We start from the raw sequence: 21,100 nt of genomic DNA, 5'->3' as shown, positions 1-21,100 counted from the left end.
GCTGATTCTGAAAAAAAACCAACCAGCCAACTAAAATAACACAACAAAAAAGCCACCTACTGCAAAACCTCTAATCGAGTGAGAAGAATAGTTTGGTTTGGTTTTTTTGTGGGTTTTTTTTTGGGGTTTTTTTTTTGTTTTTTTTTTACAAATTCATAGCCCAATAAAATCCCAGAAGGAGAGCTGAGAGCGTAATGGGCATAACTTTTATTCTAGATTAATAGTATTTTTTTATAAAATCTTCATGTTAATGTGTATTTTACTGCGTTGTTATTGCAAGAGCTGCATCTTAACTCATTAGAATAAATAGTTTGTCCAGATTTAGAGCATCTATCTCAAACTGATGCCTAAGGGTTGGCTTAGTAACTTTAACATGATCTGCTATCTGTTGTTTGTTGATAGTTCTTCCTGCGCAGCAGTGACTTCTAACATAACATACATACAGTTAAAGCTTTTGATTAATATTGAGATCAATGGCGTGAGGAAAACTATTACTAAATTCTATTTGCTTTTGTATCAGATAAAAAGTTGCTTTAGCTTTTAGCTATATTTTAGTTATATAAAAATATTCAGGAGTTACAGAAACTGCATCAAAATCAAGCATCTCATGTGATTGCATGATCTGCACATTCTCAATAAAACTTGAGGTTGAAATTATTAAATACAGGAGGTGAATACTTTCCAGAGTTGACTGAAAAATATTTTACTTCTAAAAAATATACAAAAGTTAGCTGCCTTTTATAATATAATGTGAAAACTTATATTTTGTAGATAACATTCCCTTCCTAATACTGAAGCTCAAAGAATCCTTTAATGTTATTTTTAACCATCAGGTTCTAAAAGGAAGAAATACTTAAGAAGTTCAATACAGAGTGCTCCCTAAGCTCTGCCAGAACAATGCTTTAATTAAATACTGATGCCCTTCAGGAACAGAGTACCCAAATGGTAGGTAAGCAGCCTTCATAACCTTGTGGGGTTTTCCTACAAATGGTCAGAGAAACACAAAGTAAGGCACTGCTGTTCTTACAAGATCTCTAATAACAGAAGCACGATTGGGTGTCTCTCAGTGCAGAGTCGTGCTTTTCCTCACACACCAAATACTTTACAAGGTGGTCAGTAACCTCCTCCGCTTTGTTCTAGAGCAGGGAAGTGGAAATCTTTCAGGGAAGAGTTCAGTGGCTTCTGTTTCTCAGACTGTTGAGGAAACAACAGAAGTTTGAATTAAGCTTTGTGAAACACATTTTGCTCTTACACTTTAATGAGCAAGTTAGAGTCTATACCTCGATATTTGATCTAACAAACGTAACAGACTGTCACGTAGGGGTTTCACCACTTTCCCCAGGTGCCTGGAAAACTTGAGTGCAATGTCGGAGTAGGACAAGAAGTCAATCTGGCTACTCCAGAAAGATTTCATGATAGTAACCCTCCACAAGGAGGTCCGTGTTGTTTTGTTTTTTTTTTTTTCCTGGACTTTCCTAAGCAAATGCTTTTAAAATAAATAAACAAGATTCAATTTCATTCTGAGAACATCTTAAGGAATAAAATTAAAAGAGAAAATCCAAATAATAAAAAAAAAAAAAAAACAACTCAGCCAAATATTACTGCAGCTAATTTTTTTTTTAAATTACTACCTCCCTTGATGTTTGTTGCAATTTTTCCTGAAGGAACTTCTTACAAAGCCCACATTAATGGACCCCAGAACTAAACTGGTGGGAAAAGTGGCTGCTCCTGTGGAAGGGGAGTTCATGCTTTCAAGGTTAAATGCAGAGCACAAAATATTTTATAATTTTTTTTTTGCTACTGTAATTTGGGTTTTTTTGTGAAAAACCTGTATTTGAGAGTTTTCATGTAGTATTAACTTCTATCTCACCTTGCAGATATAGCAAACCCTTAAGAGTGAATGCTGAGTATTTTTCACATAGCTTGAATATAAAAAAAGTTTTTATTTGCCAGAATTTTTAATCATATTTTAATTTTTAAATTTCCAGTGTCAATTATAAATTTAGGATTTCATCTAAATACAGGATAATAAAGATTAAAAAAAATTTCAAAAAGAAAAGAAGCTTAACAGGAGCCGGCAATGTGCCCTTGCGGCCCAGAGGGCCAACAGCATCCTGGGCTGCATCAAGAGAAGCGTGGCCAGCAGGTCGAGGGAGGGGATTCTCCCCCTCTACTCTGCCCTGGTGAGACCCCACCTGGAGTACTGTGTCCAGTTCTGGAGCCCCCAACACAAGAAGGACATGGACCAGTTGGAGAAGGTCCAGAGGAGGGCCACGAAGATGATCAGAGGGCTGGAGCACCTCTCTTATGAGGACAGGCTGAGAGAGTTGGGGCTGTTCAGCCTGGAGAAGAGGAGGCTCCGAGGAGACCTAACAGCGGTCTTCCAGTACCTCAAGGGGGCCTACAAGAAAGATGGGGAGAGACTGTTCAGTAGGGCCTGTTGCAATAGGACAAGGAGTAATGGTTTTAAAATAGTGGGGAGTAGATTTAGATTGGAAATTAGGAAAAAATTTTTTACAATGCGAGTTATAGAACACTGGAACAGGTTGCCCAGAAAGGTGGTGGAGGCCCCATCCCTGGAAACGTTCAAGGCTAGGCTGGATGGGGCTCTGAGCAACCTGATCTAGTCAGGGATGTCCCTGCTCCTTGCAGGGGGGTTGGACTAGATGACCTTTGAAGGTCCCTTCCAACCCTAACCATTCTATGATTCTATAAAATGTAGACTAAAGGCCTGAAAAAGTAAAAGCACACTTTCTGTCTCTGCTACAACTTGATCTGTAAAACTTTTTAACTCAAAGGCAGATAGCAAAAAGAGGATGATGATATTTACAAAAGAAAAAAAAAAGCGGAACTGACCCTCTAAGTAATAGCAACTATGACAGCCATCTACTGAAGGGATTATGTGGTATCACAGCTTCTAAATTCTAACTCACAATTTTCAGGGCTTCGGGGGATGGAACTGCATGAGACCCAATAAAGATCAGTGTTCAGGCAGACTGAATAAAGCTCGGTAATCAGCTTAAGTAAAACATTTGTTTCTAGCTAACAAGCTCAGTGTCACAAATTACATCCTCTAAATGGGCTCACAATTCTTCCACTTAAGTATTACCTGTCTTTGACTTTCCTGTGAAATTTACCACAGATACAGAGGTACTTGCTTTGCTGTATTTCCTAGTAATCTTTAATTTTTGTGCATGGGCAAAGCTTGTGGATCAGCTGCCCTACAGAGTTTGGGGGAAAAAGAAAAAAAAAAAGAAAAAAAAAAGATAAAAACATCAGTTGTGCTTTAGCTGAAGTCTGGACTCAATGCAAAGAATTATGTTGACTGAATTACGTTCACTGTATTGCAAGCTAAGTACTACTGTAAGCACATTTCATGTCAGTCCACTTTAAATAATAAGCACACAGCACTCCCCCACTTTTTAATTTTAGTCTTTAAGACTGAAGTGATTTGAACTCACTTGCCAGAGTTCTTGAAAATAAGGGTGCTGTAATGCTTGATGGGCAGCAATTCTCTCATCAGGATCATATTTTACCATTGCATACAGGAGAGAGAAGCTTTTGGGAGACAAATTATGCACCAGAGGAGGCATTCCTTTTCCTTTTTAAAAGGGGAAATCAATACTTGCAATTCTTGACCTGTGTTAAGCAAGTTAAGAACAAACAGTTATCCTTGCATATTCAGAGAGAATTACAATTTACTGAAAAAAAATATTCTAATCTGATTTAGGTACTAATTTATTAGGGATAAGGTAAGTAATAGTTGGGAAAAAAAGTTTTCTTTCCTAACAAGTTATGTCATTGGCCTTAAGGATACTATGGCAATAAAAGACGAAAGAAGATTGATACAGGCTCAGGTTTCCTCTGCTCTGCCTACAAGGATCACGAATGCGTGACTGCCTGGGTAGGGATGGAAGACACCACTCTTTGGTCAGCAGCCATCACAACAGAATTAGATTTTTTTGGTGGTGCCCTGAGCAGAAATTGCACACAGTTGTACACGTGGTGGATATTTAAACAGTGAGATTAATTACTACGGGAGTGCATACTTACTGCTTGAACTTGCGGACAGTTTTGTTAACAGGAGTGCCTATAATGTCATGAATTTTTTGCAATTTGGTCCAGCTCATTAGATCCAGGAGAAAGAAGCTGAAAACTGCAAGGTAAGAATTGGTATTAGCACTAGAGGAGACGCAACTAAACTAGTTTAAGTGGCATAGCTGCTACTTCAGTTAAAAAAAAAAATTATCTACAAGGAAGACACGTTTTAGAATTACTCATTTGTGGACAGTTTAATACCAACCAACAGCTGAAGGATAACATGTGAGGAGCAGATTAATACAAATGCATGTTTGGATGATTAAACAGAAACCTGTAGTTGCTCTCTCCTCACAGGTTTAAGGTAAAATATGTAAAGAGAACATCTGCCTGGTGAAAGGCAGGGGATATGGGACTGTGTTTTCTTCCAGTGAAGTGGCAGATCCTAGAATACAATGTGTTTTCCTCATTTTAAGACAGCAGAGCTGAGCAGTCCCTCTTGTTATGCATGCACGTAGAAATATATAATTTTAAGAAACATTTTGTTCCTAACACACAGGTACTTTGCAAGCAACAATACTGGAAAGATGGTAATTTGAACTGCATTTCTGATCTTGGTCCTCAGTTAATATTAAACTTGCATAAACTCCCTGAAAACATTGTTATGACTTAACAAATTAGGTCCACTAACATTTGTTTCTTGCACGTATTGCCTCTTTCCTTATTAGCAAAACATTTCCTTGGGCTTATAATTTAAGAAACACTTCAGTAGCACCACATGATTCTTGAAAGCAAAACACTCAGCTCTCTTTGTAGACAGGGGAAACTTCTTTTAACTGTGTGAATTCAAACAGCTGGCTGCACACTTCTCTGAATGTCTTCATAAAACTTTGAGAGGAGGAAGGAGAGAAAAAAGATCTGATTCATGTTGTGCAGCTGTATCAAGACAAGCAGTTGGGAGTAGCTTTGTGCTAACTACAAAAATGTGCTGTCTCTAAATGTAAAACTATAACATAGGGAAGAACAACTGTGAAAAACACAAAAAAAAAAAAAAGAAAAAAAAAAGGTAATCCAGGAACCATATTTATAAGGAACAGAAAGAGGGAGACCAAGACTTGAAAGATAAGCGTGGCTGAGTAAAAGACAAAAAATTCCTACACAATGTGATGTAAAGCATAAAGGCTTACACAAATGTTCAACAGCAAAAACTGCAAGATGCACTTGAGAAACAAACTTGTCCATAACTTCCTTTAGCGTGGCAAGGCTGTAACTTTTAAAATTCTATAATTTCCAGTAAACACCTCTCATTCCTCTCTGAACACATCTATCAGGTCTCTGAAAATGTGCAGTGGTTGCAAAGACTGAAATTTGTTACATTAAGCTAAAATCATGAAGAAATATCTTTAAGGTTTTTTTGCCCTAAGAAAACTTAAGTCTGCAGCGTGTAATTTTCTTGCCAAACTTCAAAGCCCACCTGATTCAAACTGGAATGGAAAAACATGGCTTTTTTAAAGCTTTTGCTCCCGATTTACTTTGCAAGAGAACTGCCACGGTTGGGATTTTTCTGTTAACAGTTTTCTGACCAAAGTAGAACTGTTTCTACAAGTTAGCAGGCAAAGCATAAGGGCTGTCATTTAATATGATGGTGATGGCAGCAGCTGCACTTGCCATGTGGAGGAGGAGGAAAGAAGCAAAGCAAATGTTATCACTCCTGGTTGCGTATCAGAGGCAGCAGTGTGGGAGGAGAATAAAGAACTGCTGCTGTTGCTAGGGCACAAAGATACTGGAGAAATACTCATGGTGGTTATTTTTCCTTTTTTTTTTGTTGAAGACCAATGACAAATTTTTGAGTTATAATTTCAGTGTCATTGAAAAGCTTTAAAGGATTTTAATCTGGATTTCCTGAACTCTTCCTTCATCAGAACCTGACTTCAAAATACTCCAGAACATAAGGTCCCGTCTTCTTGAATCTCCTCTGTTTTTGCAGAATAGTTACATCACGTGCATTAACAAGGTTGAGGATAGCTAGCAATGCTCATGAGAAGAAATGGGCTATACTCTGTTCAGAGATAAAGCAGAGAAAACACATTTTTACCAAACTCAAATATGAAGCCAATGGGGGAAAAAAAAACCACAAACAAAACCAAACCAACAACAACATCAGAACAACCAACTGTTCAAAAAATGTTATTTTACTTGTAAATATTTTTTTGTTGCTACTATGTTCTCTTGAACACCCCACTGCTTGATTAGTAACCTGCCATAGGGTGAAGAGAGTGCCAGACAAGACAGGATGAACTCTGCAGATTAATCAAGTAAGAAGCTTCCACAAAACAAAGATCTTATTATCCATACCACATGCTCCTTATTTGAGTTATTTACCTTTGATTTCCTTGATTGCTAATAAGCAAGACCTTCCACTGAACACTGTACTTTGTTATTTCATAGAAAACACAGCCAGGACTCCACTTACCACTTTTGTAACTCTAGTAGCCATTTGTAAGTAAGCATTCAGGTGCCTGGTACCAGCATGTGGAGATACATTCTGTATGTGGCCATTTAGAATAGATACTCCTACAAGATCCAAAATCTCTTAACTTCAGGGTATTCTGCTGCAAAAATAAAGTATTTTGACAAATTAGAAACACTGAAATATTCAAGCAAAATGTGTTTCATCAAAGAAATCACAGATTACTTTAAACTTTGAGAAATCCCAGGGGTAGTATTATAGCAGTAAAACTGCATTTAAATAGCAAGTAGCTCCAGGCTTGAAGATATCTGTGTCCCATAATACGTGCAAATACTGTTCTGTAGATCATTAAAAGAAAGAGCTAAGAGTTAATTGAAAAGCATATGGACTATTACTAAAGGGAAGACTACTAAATAGGACATCTGGATTAAGTTATTTTCTTAGAGTTCTTGTGTTTAGCAATGATATAATAGGTGGTTTTGGCTTCTCCTTCTAACTGCTTCTCCTGGACACTTCTAACACTTAAAAATTTCTCTCCAGAAAATAAAATTTCATCAATGAATTTTTAAAACCTTGCTTTTCAGACATTAGCAAAATAACATTCTGAAACTGTCAGGAGAATAGATTTCAGTGAAGAAATCTTCTGAAAGTGAATACCTTCTGCTCTCTTTTGTATGAATAACTTCCACTAAATGTCAGAATTGAATGTAGAAAGAAAGAGCTACAGAACTCGCTTGTTTCTAGGTTAACACAGAAAGGAAAATATGTATTAGAGGATAAAGAACAGGTTTTTAGATTGGAGTGTGCGCATGCAGGCTGTAATGCATCTGAATCATTTCAGGTTTTAGCCAATTACAAACTTGCTTGTTTATTCCTCTACATCAAGAACACAGTATTAGAGGAAACTGTCTATATTTTAAAAAAAACTGTACTTGTACTTATGAAGAAACGCTACCCTCTCAGAGTAAAAAGAAAAATACTGATATACTTCACCTTCTGTTAAATATTCTCACATAAAATTAATTACTTTTATTAATATGCTTTGTGGTTTCACGTCTCTCCGAAATATCCCATTTTTGTACCAATATAAACACACCAGAGAGAAGAGTTCAGTAACAAGATAAACATTATCAGTGCTTCCAGTTATTTGTAAAAAAAATACTTAAAGAAACTAAGAATTTCTTCAAACTTATCAACAGCACAGTAAAAAACCTGACTTTTGCCAGCACAGTGAGGTAACAGCTGCAGGTATGAGAATGGGGAAAGAGCAAGTGCAGGAAGAGGAGGCCAGGCTTTTGGCTTTTGCTCTCACCTGGGGTTACCAAAGGATTGCAAGAACCACCTCCTCCCAGGAGGGCTTCCTGCAGCAGGTAGTAGAGCTCCTTTGGGTACCGGCAGCAGCGTGGGCTGCCTGCTTGCTGCCTTCCAGGGCCCTGCTACAGGCAAAGATACATCTAGGCAATGGCCTTTTTTTTTTCCTCCCTGCAGCAGTGTGCTGCCCCAGACAACTGTATGTCTCTGCTTAGAGATGACCCTGAAATAAATGTATGCTACGTTTACTGTAAAGCTGTTGCTGAACCAGATCTCTTACCTATGTCTGTAAGCAAGAGATTTGCATAACTCATACACATCGTTCTTAATATCTTTTTTTTTTTCAGGTAATGGCTTTCTCCTTCCTAGAATTGAATTTCAAGTTGTACAAGTCCTTTTTAGCAAACAACAGAATAAAAAAAAAAAATTACTCTTCAGCTTCCAATAATCCAATTGATACCACCTTTTTCAAGTATACTATTTCTGTCATTTATAGCTAGCTTTGTAATCCATTTTCCACCCCATATCAGACGTAATTTAGATTTCAGTATGCACCAGAATAGCTCAGCTAACCACTGTCAATTCAATAGTCTGTAATCTGCCTTAGCTTTTACTACATGTTTTTCTTGCATTTTCTGTTTCGCCAAGTTCTAACAGAACTGCAATATTTCACTTCTAAACACCTAATTTCCTTTCTAGACAAAGTAACTGTCCTTAAGATTCAAGATTTGTATCAATCACCTCAAATTACTGCAATACTTAAATAACTGATTCACATTTGACTTGCAAATTACAGATTAACCTATGTAGTTTAGCTTGCTATCGCCGTTGCACAATAATGACAGTTATAAAATTTATCTATATTTCAAAGCCACTCACTAACTCCTTAGCTTTCTTCTTTTATAGGCTCCAAAGGCCTTTTAATCTTGCTGTAATGCCTTTATGTAACGCTGCAATGTCATCAAGGGAGGCAGAAATGATCACATTTTTGAAAAACAAAGCAGGTACTGATCTGCCTGATGACAGCAGTATGAGTAATTGGCTGGGGAGGAGGAGGGAGATCATCAGGACAGTAACTCATTGAGGCTGCAAGTCCTCGCAGCCAGCGGGACTTGTGTTCCTCACCGATGACAGCACTCCTCCAGTGAGCACATAATCCACTGGCCAGGATTAGGTAACAAAGCACTTGAAACCAGTACCATTTGCATCAGGAATTGGAGTATTATTACCCCAGTAGAAATAAATTATGTTTTCAACATCAGGATTTTTGTCATTTATAGTAGAAAAGATTTTATAAAATTCAAACCAACTGGGATTATTAGTAGTATTTAAGAAGTCAGGCCTTCACAAAAAGAAGTCATGCTTAACTGTTTTTTCATTACAGGTCACTAGTAAAATCTGGAGCAGATGCTCTTCTACTTCCAGATTTATCATTAAAGAAACCTAATTTGGAAACAATGCTGAAGCAAATCGTAAGGCAGCAGCACTTGGAACTACAATTGTTTTTGCTTGAGGCATCTTCCCCACCTCTCTCTGAGCCTATTTTTTCATTGCTTTAAATGACCAAACTGTTCCTGATTATACAGAAGACAAGGCTGTTCTTCAGTTATTAAATTACTTGTGATACCACTATAAATTAATAACAACAGAATTATGACTTTGTGTAAAAACAAATAGCCTTGTCTTGATTGAAATAACACAAATCTGTCAGTTTATTAAGGAAAAAAAAAACAAAAGGATCAACTTTCCACAAGTAGCATTACAGTGAACTGTCCTCCCAATTACAGAAGTGCCTCCATACACCATATTAAATTTTCAGTCAACTCCTGTTTCAAGTTTTTTCTTCATTACAAAATTTCATACAAACCGTGCTTGCCTCTATTTTTTTTCTAACTTTAAGCTTTTAAAAATTGTTCTGCACCTGCATTAAACTTAACTTTGCAAGATTCAGAGTAGTCAGAAAATGACAGGCATTCACATTACTATACACTGTAGGAATTTACAAAAGACTACAAATCATCTGAAATGTAACTACTTTTGTACACTCTGAAAACTGTTTTCTGACAGAGCATCACTAATGAGCACTATTTAATTGTTCTACAAATTAGTAATGCACTCCTTCAAATCACAACGCTGAAAATTCAAAAGGGGCTCCTTCTACTTGCCATTGTTATCCAGGTATCTTCAGTCAGTAAGTGTTCTGGCTCAGAACTAAGATAAATTTTCCAATTTAATTATGAAATTATGGAATTTTTGCCATATTTATTGTTTTAAATAAATGTTACATTTCTTGACTTTGCAATAAGTCACAACCAGAGTTGTTTGGGACAGAAAACAAATAAAAAACTGTTTCTTCCCCATAGGAAAATCTGGTGTTGACATGTCTACTTTGAAACCCCAAAATTAGTTTCTGAAAAATGCAGAACTGCAAAACACTTGATACAAATGAAATAATTTAATACTTCAAAATATAAGTTAAAAAAATTATAAACTCCATAGGAATCTGTTCTTAATTTTGCCATTTTATTCTATGATTTAACAAGCTCCACCTCATGTGCCACCACCTTGTACAAGGTGAAAAGAAGACATTGTATCATGGGAAACATGGTCCAGACACAAAATCCAGACCATAAAAAAGAACCAGCAATTTACAGAAGTTCAGGTAGAGCCAGATTAATGTTCCGATAACCCCTAACTGCAGCATCTCAGATTACAATTGAACACAGATTTCATTTTGAACTGATTCACCATGCCATAAAAAGGAGCGTTTTAAAACTAAGTGGCAGGAAAACAATCTTCTTAAGGAAAATTTGAATTTGATAAAAAACTGGATTTTAAAATAAAAAAAAAAAAACCAAACCATAGCAGAACATACTGAAACTATTACACTAATTTCCATCTGCATGCAATGCTTAATATAGCAAGCTTTTTCACATGAAAAGAATGAGAGAAACATGGAGAAATGTAACCAAATACTCTGGAGTAAAAAAAAAAAAAAAAACCACAAACAAAAAAACCCAACCAGTTAAAGAACAAACCTAAACATTCTTTAAACATTCTTATTTTTCATAACTGAAGTACAGTATCTTTCCTAGAAGAAGACAATGCAGGATTGGTTTTAATGCACTGGACTAACTTACTATCAATGAGGACTCCTTCCTATATGCTATTACTCTGACTTTACAACTTAACTAATTTATCCTGGAAAAATAAAATGTCATATTAAAACAACCAAATACTCATGTCTGCTTCAGTGATCAGCAAACAACTATATTTTAATCTCAAATTTTTATATAGGTCAGAAAGAGGGTTACTCCTTTTGTTAGAGTTTTGAATACTCTGTATCACTAACGTAATGTTCGGGAGCAAGTCTTTTATCTGTTCTATTACACTGAACGACAGTTGCACACTCAGTTATTTAAATTAATCTCCCAACTGTTAAGACATTACAAATTTTTACTTATTCAGGAAAAAATCCTCTTTTAATATTGAATGGTAAGTAATTGCCACTTCATTTGCTGTATCCAACTCTTGGTGTCCATTCCAGATCTGGTTTTAAATCAGCTTTTGTTCTAAACTTTTTTGCAGGAACCCTTCATTAAACTTTATGGTCTCCCATCTGCTTTGACAAACAGCTCCAGAATTTTTAAATATAGGAGGTTTCAGGGAACAATGTTATTTTATAGAGAAAACTTGGTAAAAGGCATTTTTACTAGATATAAAAACTGAAAATCATTATTCATTGATTCAATAGTTTTTGAAACAAATGGGAATAATTTTCTTGTTACATCATTACAGACCTGACCTAATAAAGAACATATTTAAGCTGTACTTTTTGTTACATAAAGCAATTGTTTTGTGTTTTGCAGTCAAGGTTGTTTTCATGTAAAGTTTGATTGTAGAAATAGATGGCTATTGACCCAACTCATTAGAAACCTTCTGCATGCATCCATGCCTTAAACAAGCGGGTATATTCCACTGGAAAGAAATAAACAGTAAAGCAGTACAGCACAAAATTTCCCTATGACTTTTATAATATGTAACAGCAAACAGCCAAGTGAAAAATAATTAATTCCACTTGGTGATCTATACAAAAAAGATTTGTGTGTTCCTTAAGCATATGCTACATACCTTTTATCAGCTCATAAATATTCATGTCCATAAGTTCACACATCAGTGAAAGGGAGACAGCTGTTTTATCACTGAAGAAACAAATTAAGCTAGAAATGTTGATTGGTACACAGAGTAGAAAAAAAAAAGTACTTAGTTTAACCAGTATGAAAATGGACATTTTTATTTTTAATTGATACTTTCTCAAAGAAGTTTATTAACTTAGGGTCTGTGGTATCATCATTTTAGTTTATACTATCCAAAGTGTTTGTTGCAAAAGTTAACTGATTTACTCTGTGAAGTTATTTGGAGGCATGTTTTCTGGGCATGTCACACTGTTCAGCATCAAGAAATTTCCAATAAATTAACTGATACAATCTTACAGTAAAAGACAGGAAAGCCATTACGCCACATATGAAAATGCTTTCCACTTAGGTCACCAGTAGTGCTCTGTTGCATGGAAACGAGTATCTGACTCAAATGTGTTTTGCTGACAGCAGCAGTTTTAAGTATTATTACGCTATTGTAATACATCTGACACTTTATTTTCCATTTCACTGCTCTGCAGAGGCAGGTGTCTTTAGGTCTTCAGTTTTTTTTACATGATAATTGCATCAAAGTACATCCCCTCTGCAACATTCCATTAACCCAGACAGCAAAAGGTTGAGGGTACAATCAGCAATTCAGTTTGTGGACAGACTGTGCAAGAGCTAGGTGAGCTGGCTGGCCATCTGGATTACACTTCATTAACCACACAGCAGCTGAAGCTGAGAATTCCAGAAAGCTAAGCTGCTGCCACGATTACTGGCTTTCCATATATTTGTAGAAAACAGGCCTGTCAGTAACAGTACAGTACCAGAGCCTTGAGCAGAGGAATAAGACAGCCTGAAGAGCAAGAGAAATATTTCAGAGCAGTCAACAAGTTTTGTGTCAAGCATGCAAATAATGAAGTATATGCCTGCTGTTGCATAGTGATGAAGTGTAACACACGGTAATGGAGTAAATGCTGTCATAAAACCCGATCTCTCTGAGACAGAACATGTCCCCAGAAGACACTTAAGTGCCTAATGAGGCTAAGGAACCCAACTTCACTGATTGATCTCTTTCCAAATTCATAGCTCAGCTGCTGCCTAATTCAGAGATCTAAACTTCCATTACTTGCAAAGCGGTGTCTGTGAAGTTGCCTACAAAATGATACTGCCAAACGGTTTGCTTGGATCCCTAGTTCAAACTGACAAGTCAAAACAAGATCCTTAAAGTACCAGAGCCTATTCCAGCAGATAAGCTGTAAGCGTGCCTTACCAAAATACTGTCTCCAGTAGACGTGATGTTGTGCAGTTAAAGCACTCACTGGATATGGAACATGGGTTGAAATCACCAGCAAGTATTACATATCATTATATGAAGTTTAGCTGTGCTTAAAATATATCCAGCCTGTAATTTTAATACTGATGTTGAAATATTTTTGGTCTGCTGCAAAAGAGAAAGTGACAGCTACATCAGATTTTCTTAACAAACAAGGCATGAAGACTTCAGAATTTGACAAATTTGGTTTTTTCTTTCTGTTGGAATAAAAAGCTGGTTAAGTGCATACAGGTTGCCTCCAGACCCAGAAGTTACTGAATAACATTCAAATAAAGGAATAAGAAAGAAATAAATGAATGCATCATACTTACAAAACAACTTAATGTAATGTAAGGATATTAGGATGCGGACTTGGCCTCCTTAGCACTTGTATTTCTCTCAGTTTATTAACTTGTTCCATACTGAAGTGGAATTAAAAAAAAGGAAGACCGACTTGCAATCAGGGACTGGATTATATTTGTCTTTCTTCCTTGCCATGAGAGTGCCAGAATCGACTCCACTTTAGTCTGTAATTGAACTTTCAAATGCAGGACCTGGTAAATTGCTTGCCTGCTTTGTTTCTTTAGAGAGCAAATCAGTAATCGGGAGAGGATGGCTTTATTCCTTCCTGCAGTCTAGAGTACGGGACTTAGGCAGACAAGGTAAGTAGTAATGTATTGTGCTCCATGTATCAGTTACCATGCCATCTGGGAGGCATTTTGCCTTGCATAATAGTATGTATGATACTGGTGCACAGTATTTAATGGATCAAAACAGGACACATGCCTTTCACAGTCAGATTTAAACACCAAAACAATATTTTCCCATTTGAAACGAAGAGAGTTTCAAATGGGAAAATCTTGTACAGGCAGGTTCAGTTTAAAACACTGTTATCTGTTGCTAAGACTTTATTTAATCAAAATAATTTGTTAGTCAATTTATCAAAGGTTTAAAGGCCCAAAAGATGTTTTAGACGTGCTACATGAAAAAAAGAGTCTGCTTGTTATGCCCCGTTATTATGCCCTAGCATTGACTTGTACACCATCTGCCCTTGATGTAGCTAAGCAGTTAGTTTAAATTCTCTTTTGATCATAAATTGGAAAGTTTGGTCAGTTGTAGGTAATGTATAAATGGACCAATAGTTCTCTAACAACACAACAGACAATCAGAAGCAACATTACTTGAAGATATTTATCTTTTTTAACTTACAGTCTTTGAAGCTCTGAGTTACATTGTGATACCTCACCTAAGAGCAAAACGTCCCATTTTACTTTGTGTGTACAAATGTGTCACTCTCACTGATTTCACTAGGAACTTAATAAATTCAACTGAGAATACAGAATCAGTGACCCAAAAGGCATTGTTTGACACTTACATATTTGGAGGAGAATGTCAAGTCTGTGTCTACTTCCAGACAGCCCTCGCTCTCTATTTTCCTAATGGATAAAAACCACCGATTTTGTGACCATATAGCGCCTTGCTGATGGATGTAATTAACTATAAATGCAAATATGAAGTAGAACTAATGCTATACATGGATTAAGGATAAATAAAGTGGTTTTAACTTGCATTAAAACAGTACTTGAAGTAAGACTGAAAAAAGTATTGTCCAGGGGGAGGACTGACACATTTCCTCCTCCTATTATTATTTACATCTAAAAGAAAAACAGCACAAGTATATTTAGTGCATTTGGAAAGGCAGAAATCAACTGTTTAGTCCTCGTTCTTCTCATTGCACCCTTGACCTAGTGCCAGCTAGCATTCAGTACAGTGGATGACATCAATTACAGCACTCAAGGAAATAACCCCAATGCCAAGTGGGAAGGCCTGGCATAACCAGCAGCAGAGTTCCCTTTCTGTACTATATGCAAACTTTTAAAACACACATGTATTCAAAAAAACTTCACTTGGTCTTAATTTCACATTTTCTCGCTGAATTTAAATAAGATTTTCTGTAGTATTATGATTAATTATGCATACCTTTCAAAATGCTGCTTCATGTGTTCACATGCATAAACATACTTTCCATCTCAAATACTCAGCATCTTCAGAACATCAGAAACATCAGAACATCCCTCTCCTATCTTACCAACTGGTTTATATTCCAAAAACAAAAATATGCTATTTCGGTATGTTTCAAATAGAAATTGTTATGAAGATTGCATATTAATCCATACTTGATTTGTTAAATTCTAATGGAAAATTTTAAAGTTAAACAGGTTTTTGTTAACACATAAGTTATTTGACAGAAAATACAATGAGTAACAGCAAATGAAGTTTTGCTGCCCACATTGCAGAAATCTATGTTCCTGAAAGTAAAGTACATTAATTCAACCTTAAGACAGTAAACTACTACCTCCTTGCTCAGAGACATGATGCCTTTGCACACAGCACTTCATACCCTTTTTCTGCTGCAAGACATTAGCAACTCATACCTGAACTTATTCTTTGCTTCTTTCACCAGAAAAACTCCCCTTTGTTTACATTGTATTGGAAACAAAATCATCTGGAAAAGCAAGCATATCTTGTCATTGTTCCAACGTGGAGGTTTCAGTTGTTTTGGTGGGGGTTTTTTTTTTGCTTTGGGATGGTTTATTTTTGGTTTTGCTTTTTCTTTTAAGCAAAACAGTTGCCGATCTTAAAGCTTTATTCCTACATTAAATTCAGATATGAGTTTTGCACTAGGCCATAAATAATGCTTGGCTTTAATAATGAAGTACATCAAACAAAAGGATGTGAAAATCAGTCAATTCTAGTTCTGCAGAATTTTAAGAGATGAAGCAGATAATGTAACAGTTGTGAAGAAAGCTTAATTTATATTAATTTTCTGAGTCTTTTCCTAATTTCCTTCAGAATTTATGTTTCTATTCTTTCCTCCTTTATTCTCCTTCAGCTCTGCGATTAACTGTTCCTTACCAATCCCACGGCCTGGTTCCCTTCACCTCCTGTTTCCCTTTATTTTTAGCACCTACAGGTTCTGTCCTTGATAATTCTTCCAGCAATTTTGTCTGAGGAAAACCCAATTCTGGTTAGCTTTATGCTGCTGTTGCTTTTGACATAGTCTTAGTATTTAAGAGAGAGGGAGGCAGAGCAGGAAACCTCTTTAATCATATTCAACCCTTTATAAAAGAGTCAGAATAACTGTAGGAGTCTTAAGCTATATTCATAGCAGTAAATTCAACGAAGTGCAGTTGCCTGCATTAGTTACTGTGACAACAGTCCCTGGCATGGATTTGGCCTGTGACAACCACCACTCTTCCAGGCACCTTCCCAGCCTGATGTGAGGACCGCTTCTGACGTCGTTCCTAAAGCAGTTTCTGCCCTACTGCCTTGTTTTGGAAGATAAGAGAATTGACTACCAGAGATGCGGGCCATTTCATGCCAGTTGCTCTTTGTGCCCAAGAGGATTTCCAGATATGTTTAATTTACAAGTATAAATACAGTCTCAGAGTGGAGAAAGCCTGCCAAGAAATTTTGCAGAGGGAAAAGTTACTTAGGCAGGGACATTCTAACGCTGTCTTCCAACTAGCAATCAATTTGTGTTGTCTTCATTCTTTTCTCCTCCACAACTCTCCCACTTACTCCTTTCCTTGCAATCCAAATGCTTACATTTTAATTAGTAGAAACCTTCCCGTTGCAAATCCCTCTCTCTCCAACATAGTAGCAGCACTTCTATGAGAAATGTCAGCTGCTCTTCTCATTTTTATCGCCTGCTGCTTAGGTTTTCTGATCATTATCTACCATGCTGGATCATAAACTAAATAATTAGGCCATCTAAATTTGAAAAATAGGAAAAAGCAGAGCAATTTAAAATCAATGACACTGTCTAATGCGCTCTATACAGACAATTTTTAGAACTTGTTTTAAAAGCAGAAACAGAATTTGAAAATCATTATGGGTAAAGAATGCAATCCCTAACAGAGGCTCCAAAGTAGGGAAGAGACTGTTTTATTCATGTGGCTGTTTTCTGATAGCTGGGCAATTAGTCCTTTAAGCAAGGTGATCCTTAGTCTTCAGCATTCACTAAGCAACATGACTGAGCAAGTAACACGCTTCGTCAGCGGAAATCACACTTTACACTGTGCTCTATACTCCCACCTCAAGTTTTATTTTCCAATCTAAATAGCTAAATATAAGAGGGAGATTGTAAATTCAGAATACTTAAATCCCACTCTTCAAGAATTCCAAACAAAAAAAATGTCAACAGATTTTTTTGGTAGTAACTGATACTCCCCAATCAGTCAGATACACATTGCCTACATTATATGTTCATATAACGTTGAAGCTGTTTGTACCTGTGGCAAAAAAAAACAAGGCAGATCCCATATTTTTCTTTTCTTAAATACAAGTACTTGATTCTCTGACATTAAAAAAAAATTCAAATCATATCTATGGTACATCAGCCACAGGTGTTAATGAACCAAAGTACTGAGGCAGAGAAACACAGGGAAAGCATTATTGTACAAATTTATTGAAAATATTTTTAGATATAAATATATACTATCCATCTTCTTTATATATAATTTGGTTTTGTTTGTATTTGCTTCTATCCATGTATTTTTCTCCTACAAGGGAAGTCCAGATGATAGTGGAGGACTTAAAATAATTAGATTTCTTTTAAATTTTAAACTGAAGTGTTCTAACAGTGTAAAAAGAGTTAATTCTTTACACACTTCAAAACATTCTTACAGCACTAAAGATTTTTTTCAGGAAAGCATGTAAGGTTTGTTATTTTATTTTTTTTACAATAGAACACTACACATAAAAAATAAAAAACCCACACATAACAAACAACTGAGGCTTTAACCTGGCACTTAAGAGAGAGCCATCCAGTGAAAAGAATGACAGCAAAGACCTGAATAATTTCAACTGAATGAATAAAGTGCAGAATTGGGATTGAAAATGGCATTACTTGAATTATCTCTTTGATGCATAAAATAAAGGTGTAAACTCAACACAACAGGTCACTGAAGACGAGAGAGCTCTTCTCCTAGAGAGAAAATGAGAATGATCATGTGACAAGTTAGTTATTGTTTAATGAGAAGCTGAAAGGAACTCAGACATTGTAAGAATAGTAACATAAAGGTTTATATAGAATAAGAAGAAATAAAATTTAGACTTCAAATGTACTAACAATTTATATTAAATTTTGAATTTGTGTCCACAAACCAAGACTTCTGGAGATTCTTAAAAATCCACTTCAGCACCACATAACTGATCCTTCGAAAGTGACCAGGCGGGAAAAAAAAACCCCACCAGACTTCAAACACACACTGAAAGAGAGCAGTCAGGTCAAAGCATGGTTTGGGGTACTCGAAGAATGACAGAAATGTTAAAAATGTTACCAGCATTTTAAGACTGAAAGCTTTAAGGATGAAATTAAATAAACGGTGTTTTAATTACACTTGCTTATAACACTGAAGAATAAAGAAGACTTAATCACTGGTTAGCAATTCTTTCACGACTTCTGTAATAAGCTAGATATTACCTAAACTCTTCCTTCTCTCTCCTCTGTTTCAGCACACACAGATGTTCAGGCTTAGAATGGTTAGCGGAAAGGCAGATAAAGGTTAGGAAAATGGAATAAAACTCCGTACAAATCAACAAAGCAAGTACAAAAGATTCGGCAGAAGTTATTTGTAAGAATAAGTTGTAGTAACCTGAACTAGTCTAACACCAAAAAAGTGGCCGTGAGAATGGCAGAGAGGTAATAATTCAACAGAAGGACAGTTTTGTGTGCAAGAGGTTACAGGACCCAGGAAATTAAGAGCAATGTAAATTAAAATTATGCACAAGCAATGGAACTGAAAGACTACACCCATATTATGGTAACTAGAGAATACAGAAAATCAATCATCACTTGGAATTAAATAATCCAATGTAAAATGACAGAAAAGCTATCACTACAATAGTCAAAATAGGCTACTATGAAAATCTAAAGCAGGTATTTTGTTGTGAAGACGTCAAGATGCTGAGAAAGAAAAAGCCATGACATTTAAATATGGCATTGCTGCACGTGCTGCTGAAGAAAGCAACAAGAAGTTCAGCTTCATACACAGTCACAAGGCTATGGCACATAACTATTGTGTTCAGAAGCATGCCAAATGTGTAGGATGTGACACGGGATGATTTAAGAAGGATGCTAAGTAATGGAAGGAAAGGCTTGCAGAACAAAGAATGAGAAAATTCCTGAGGAAGTACATAGAGACACCAGAAGACAGACAGGCTACTGCTTCACAGAAGTGGGAGAAAGATTTATTAGCACCCGGTTGGAGGAAGAGGACTGGCATGCAGAGAGAGACCAGCGTTTACAGGTGCGGTACTGGGCTGCAGTGACGGCGGTTCCCAGGGACTGCAAAAGCACCTACCACCACGTCAGTCCGGTGCTCCCCCGCAGAGCCCTGGACTCCAGTCCCCTCAGGCCAGGGTCGCCGGTGATCGCCGGCCTCCTCAGAGGCGCCGGGGCCCACACCACCCCTGAGGAAGGGCTCTCTGCCCGCGGCCTCCACACTGAGCGGGGCCCGCTGCTTTCCCCCGCACGCCCTTACTGGTCATCCTGCACTCGCCTGCAGGTCCCGGGGTGAGCGAGACAACGGCCGGACCCCTCCCGGCCGCCAAGCACCTCCCGGCCCAGCCCTCAGCGCGCCATGTTGTATTCCTGTCACCATGGCAACCGCGCAGGCGCCGGGCTCTCCACCCCAGGCTCCGGCCTCGCGACACGCCGGGACACGCAGGCGGAGTGCAGCCGCCCGGCCGGGAGGGGAGGGGAGGGGAGGGGAGGGGAGGGGAGGGAGGTGGCGCACGCGCAGTAGACAGCACGCAGGGGCAGCCGCCAGTAAGGGCGCCGCGCGTGCTCCGGTGAGGGAGCGCCTCGGCCTTCGTGCCGCCGCTCGTGGCCCTGGCCCGTGTCACCGGCACACGGGCGGGCACCGCCCCGGCGAGCTGAGGTTAATCCCTGGCGGCACCCCCGGTCCCTGGCGATGCCCCTGTGCCGCTGCAGGCTGGAGTCGGGCGAGCTTTATGCCTGGCTGGGGTGGGCGGGGGCGGTGCGTGTCTCCAGCTCCCAGCTTGCACGGGGAGTCAGTGGTGGGGGGACGAGCGTCCGGACGGCGGCCCCGCTCCCTGTTGACCCTCCCCCAGCTGCGGAGAGCCGGTCACCAAAAACTGGCGTTTCGCAGAGGTGTCCCCACCCCCACTTCGTGGCGTTTGCCTTTTGCTAAACGGACATGATGTATTTTAACGTAGGCTTCAGAGGCGAGAAGAAAAGCTGCCTTGTAAGTGCTGCGTATGTAGTACAAATAAAATTATTAGGAAAAAGGTGAACCATTCATCCGTGCAAACTAAGATCCTAACAGCGCATTAAACAGCCAGAAGTTTAAATGCTTTGAAATAAACGCCCCAAATAAATATTTTGTTTAAATAAATGAAACTGGAATCGTATCTTAGAAAACCTGGGGAAGCATTATCCCGTTGCCCGAGCGGTGAAGCCGCCCCGTGAACCTGCCCTGAGCTTTTTTCTGCCTCCCCGGCGCTGCAGCTCTGAAGGCGGGGCCGAGCGTTTTCTGCTCGTGGTGGTCAGTGGCGCCCCTGCTCCCGCCCGGCGCCGCGGGGCTAGAGAGGGCCCCCTCGCTCCGCCTCTCCCTTCCTCCGGCCCCCCTGCCCGGCCGGGATGCGGGCGGTAGGGCCGCTGCACTGTTACGTACCTCCGGAGGGAACCGTGTTAAATCAGCTGGCCGGTTAGCTCAGTTGGTTAGAGCGTGGTGCTAATAACGCCAAGGTCGCGGGTTCGATCCCCGTACGGGCCAAGGAGGAGTTTTTTTTTCCCTT

General features: G+C 38.3%; 2 protein-coding genes and 1 non-coding gene across 3 annotated transcripts in view; 2 read left to right on the top strand and 1 right to left on the bottom strand.

Annotated features, from left to right (window-relative positions):
- WDR20 (WD repeat domain 20) overlaps window positions 1-4,163 on the top strand; it is a 58,040-nt gene extending 53,877 nt beyond the window's left edge. Inside the window, exons 4-5 of the transcript XR_015258831.1 lie at window positions 834-945; window positions 4,073-4,163. The gene's annotated coding sequence lies outside the window, so the exon portion shown is untranslated. The remainder of the gene's footprint in view (window positions 1-833; window positions 946-4,072) is intronic.
- MOK (MOK protein kinase) lies at window positions 1,287-16,780 on the bottom strand. The gene is given in 12 exon segments (XM_086748475.1): window positions 1,287-1,486; window positions 3,110-3,221; window positions 3,462-3,639; window positions 4,054-4,109; window positions 4,111-4,156; window positions 6,472-6,650; window positions 7,536-7,584; window positions 8,100-8,184; window positions 11,951-12,021; window positions 13,606-13,695; window positions 15,254-15,394; window positions 16,767-16,780. Coding segments are annotated over 11 exon segments (918 nt in total). The 3' UTR covers window positions 1,287-1,486; window positions 3,110-3,212.
- A 4,224-nt stretch (window positions 16,781-21,004) lies between these two features.
- On the top strand, window positions 21,005-21,078 carry TRNAI-AAU (transfer RNA isoleucine (anticodon AAU)). The gene has a single exon. It is a non-coding gene; the product is annotated as a tRNA-Ile (tRNA).
- The last annotated feature ends 22 nt before the right edge of the window (window positions 21,079-21,100 follow it).

Source organism: Chlamydotis macqueenii, chromosome 5 (genome assembly GCF_036417535.1).
Source record: "Chlamydotis macqueenii isolate bChlMac1 chromosome 5, bChlMac1.mat, whole genome shotgun sequence".
Classification (NCBI taxonomy): domain Eukaryota; kingdom Metazoa; phylum Chordata; class Aves; order Otidiformes; family Otididae; genus Chlamydotis; species Chlamydotis macqueenii.
The sequence above is the reverse complement of the archived record's forward strand: the minus strand, read 5'-3'. Positions and strand labels throughout refer to the sequence as shown.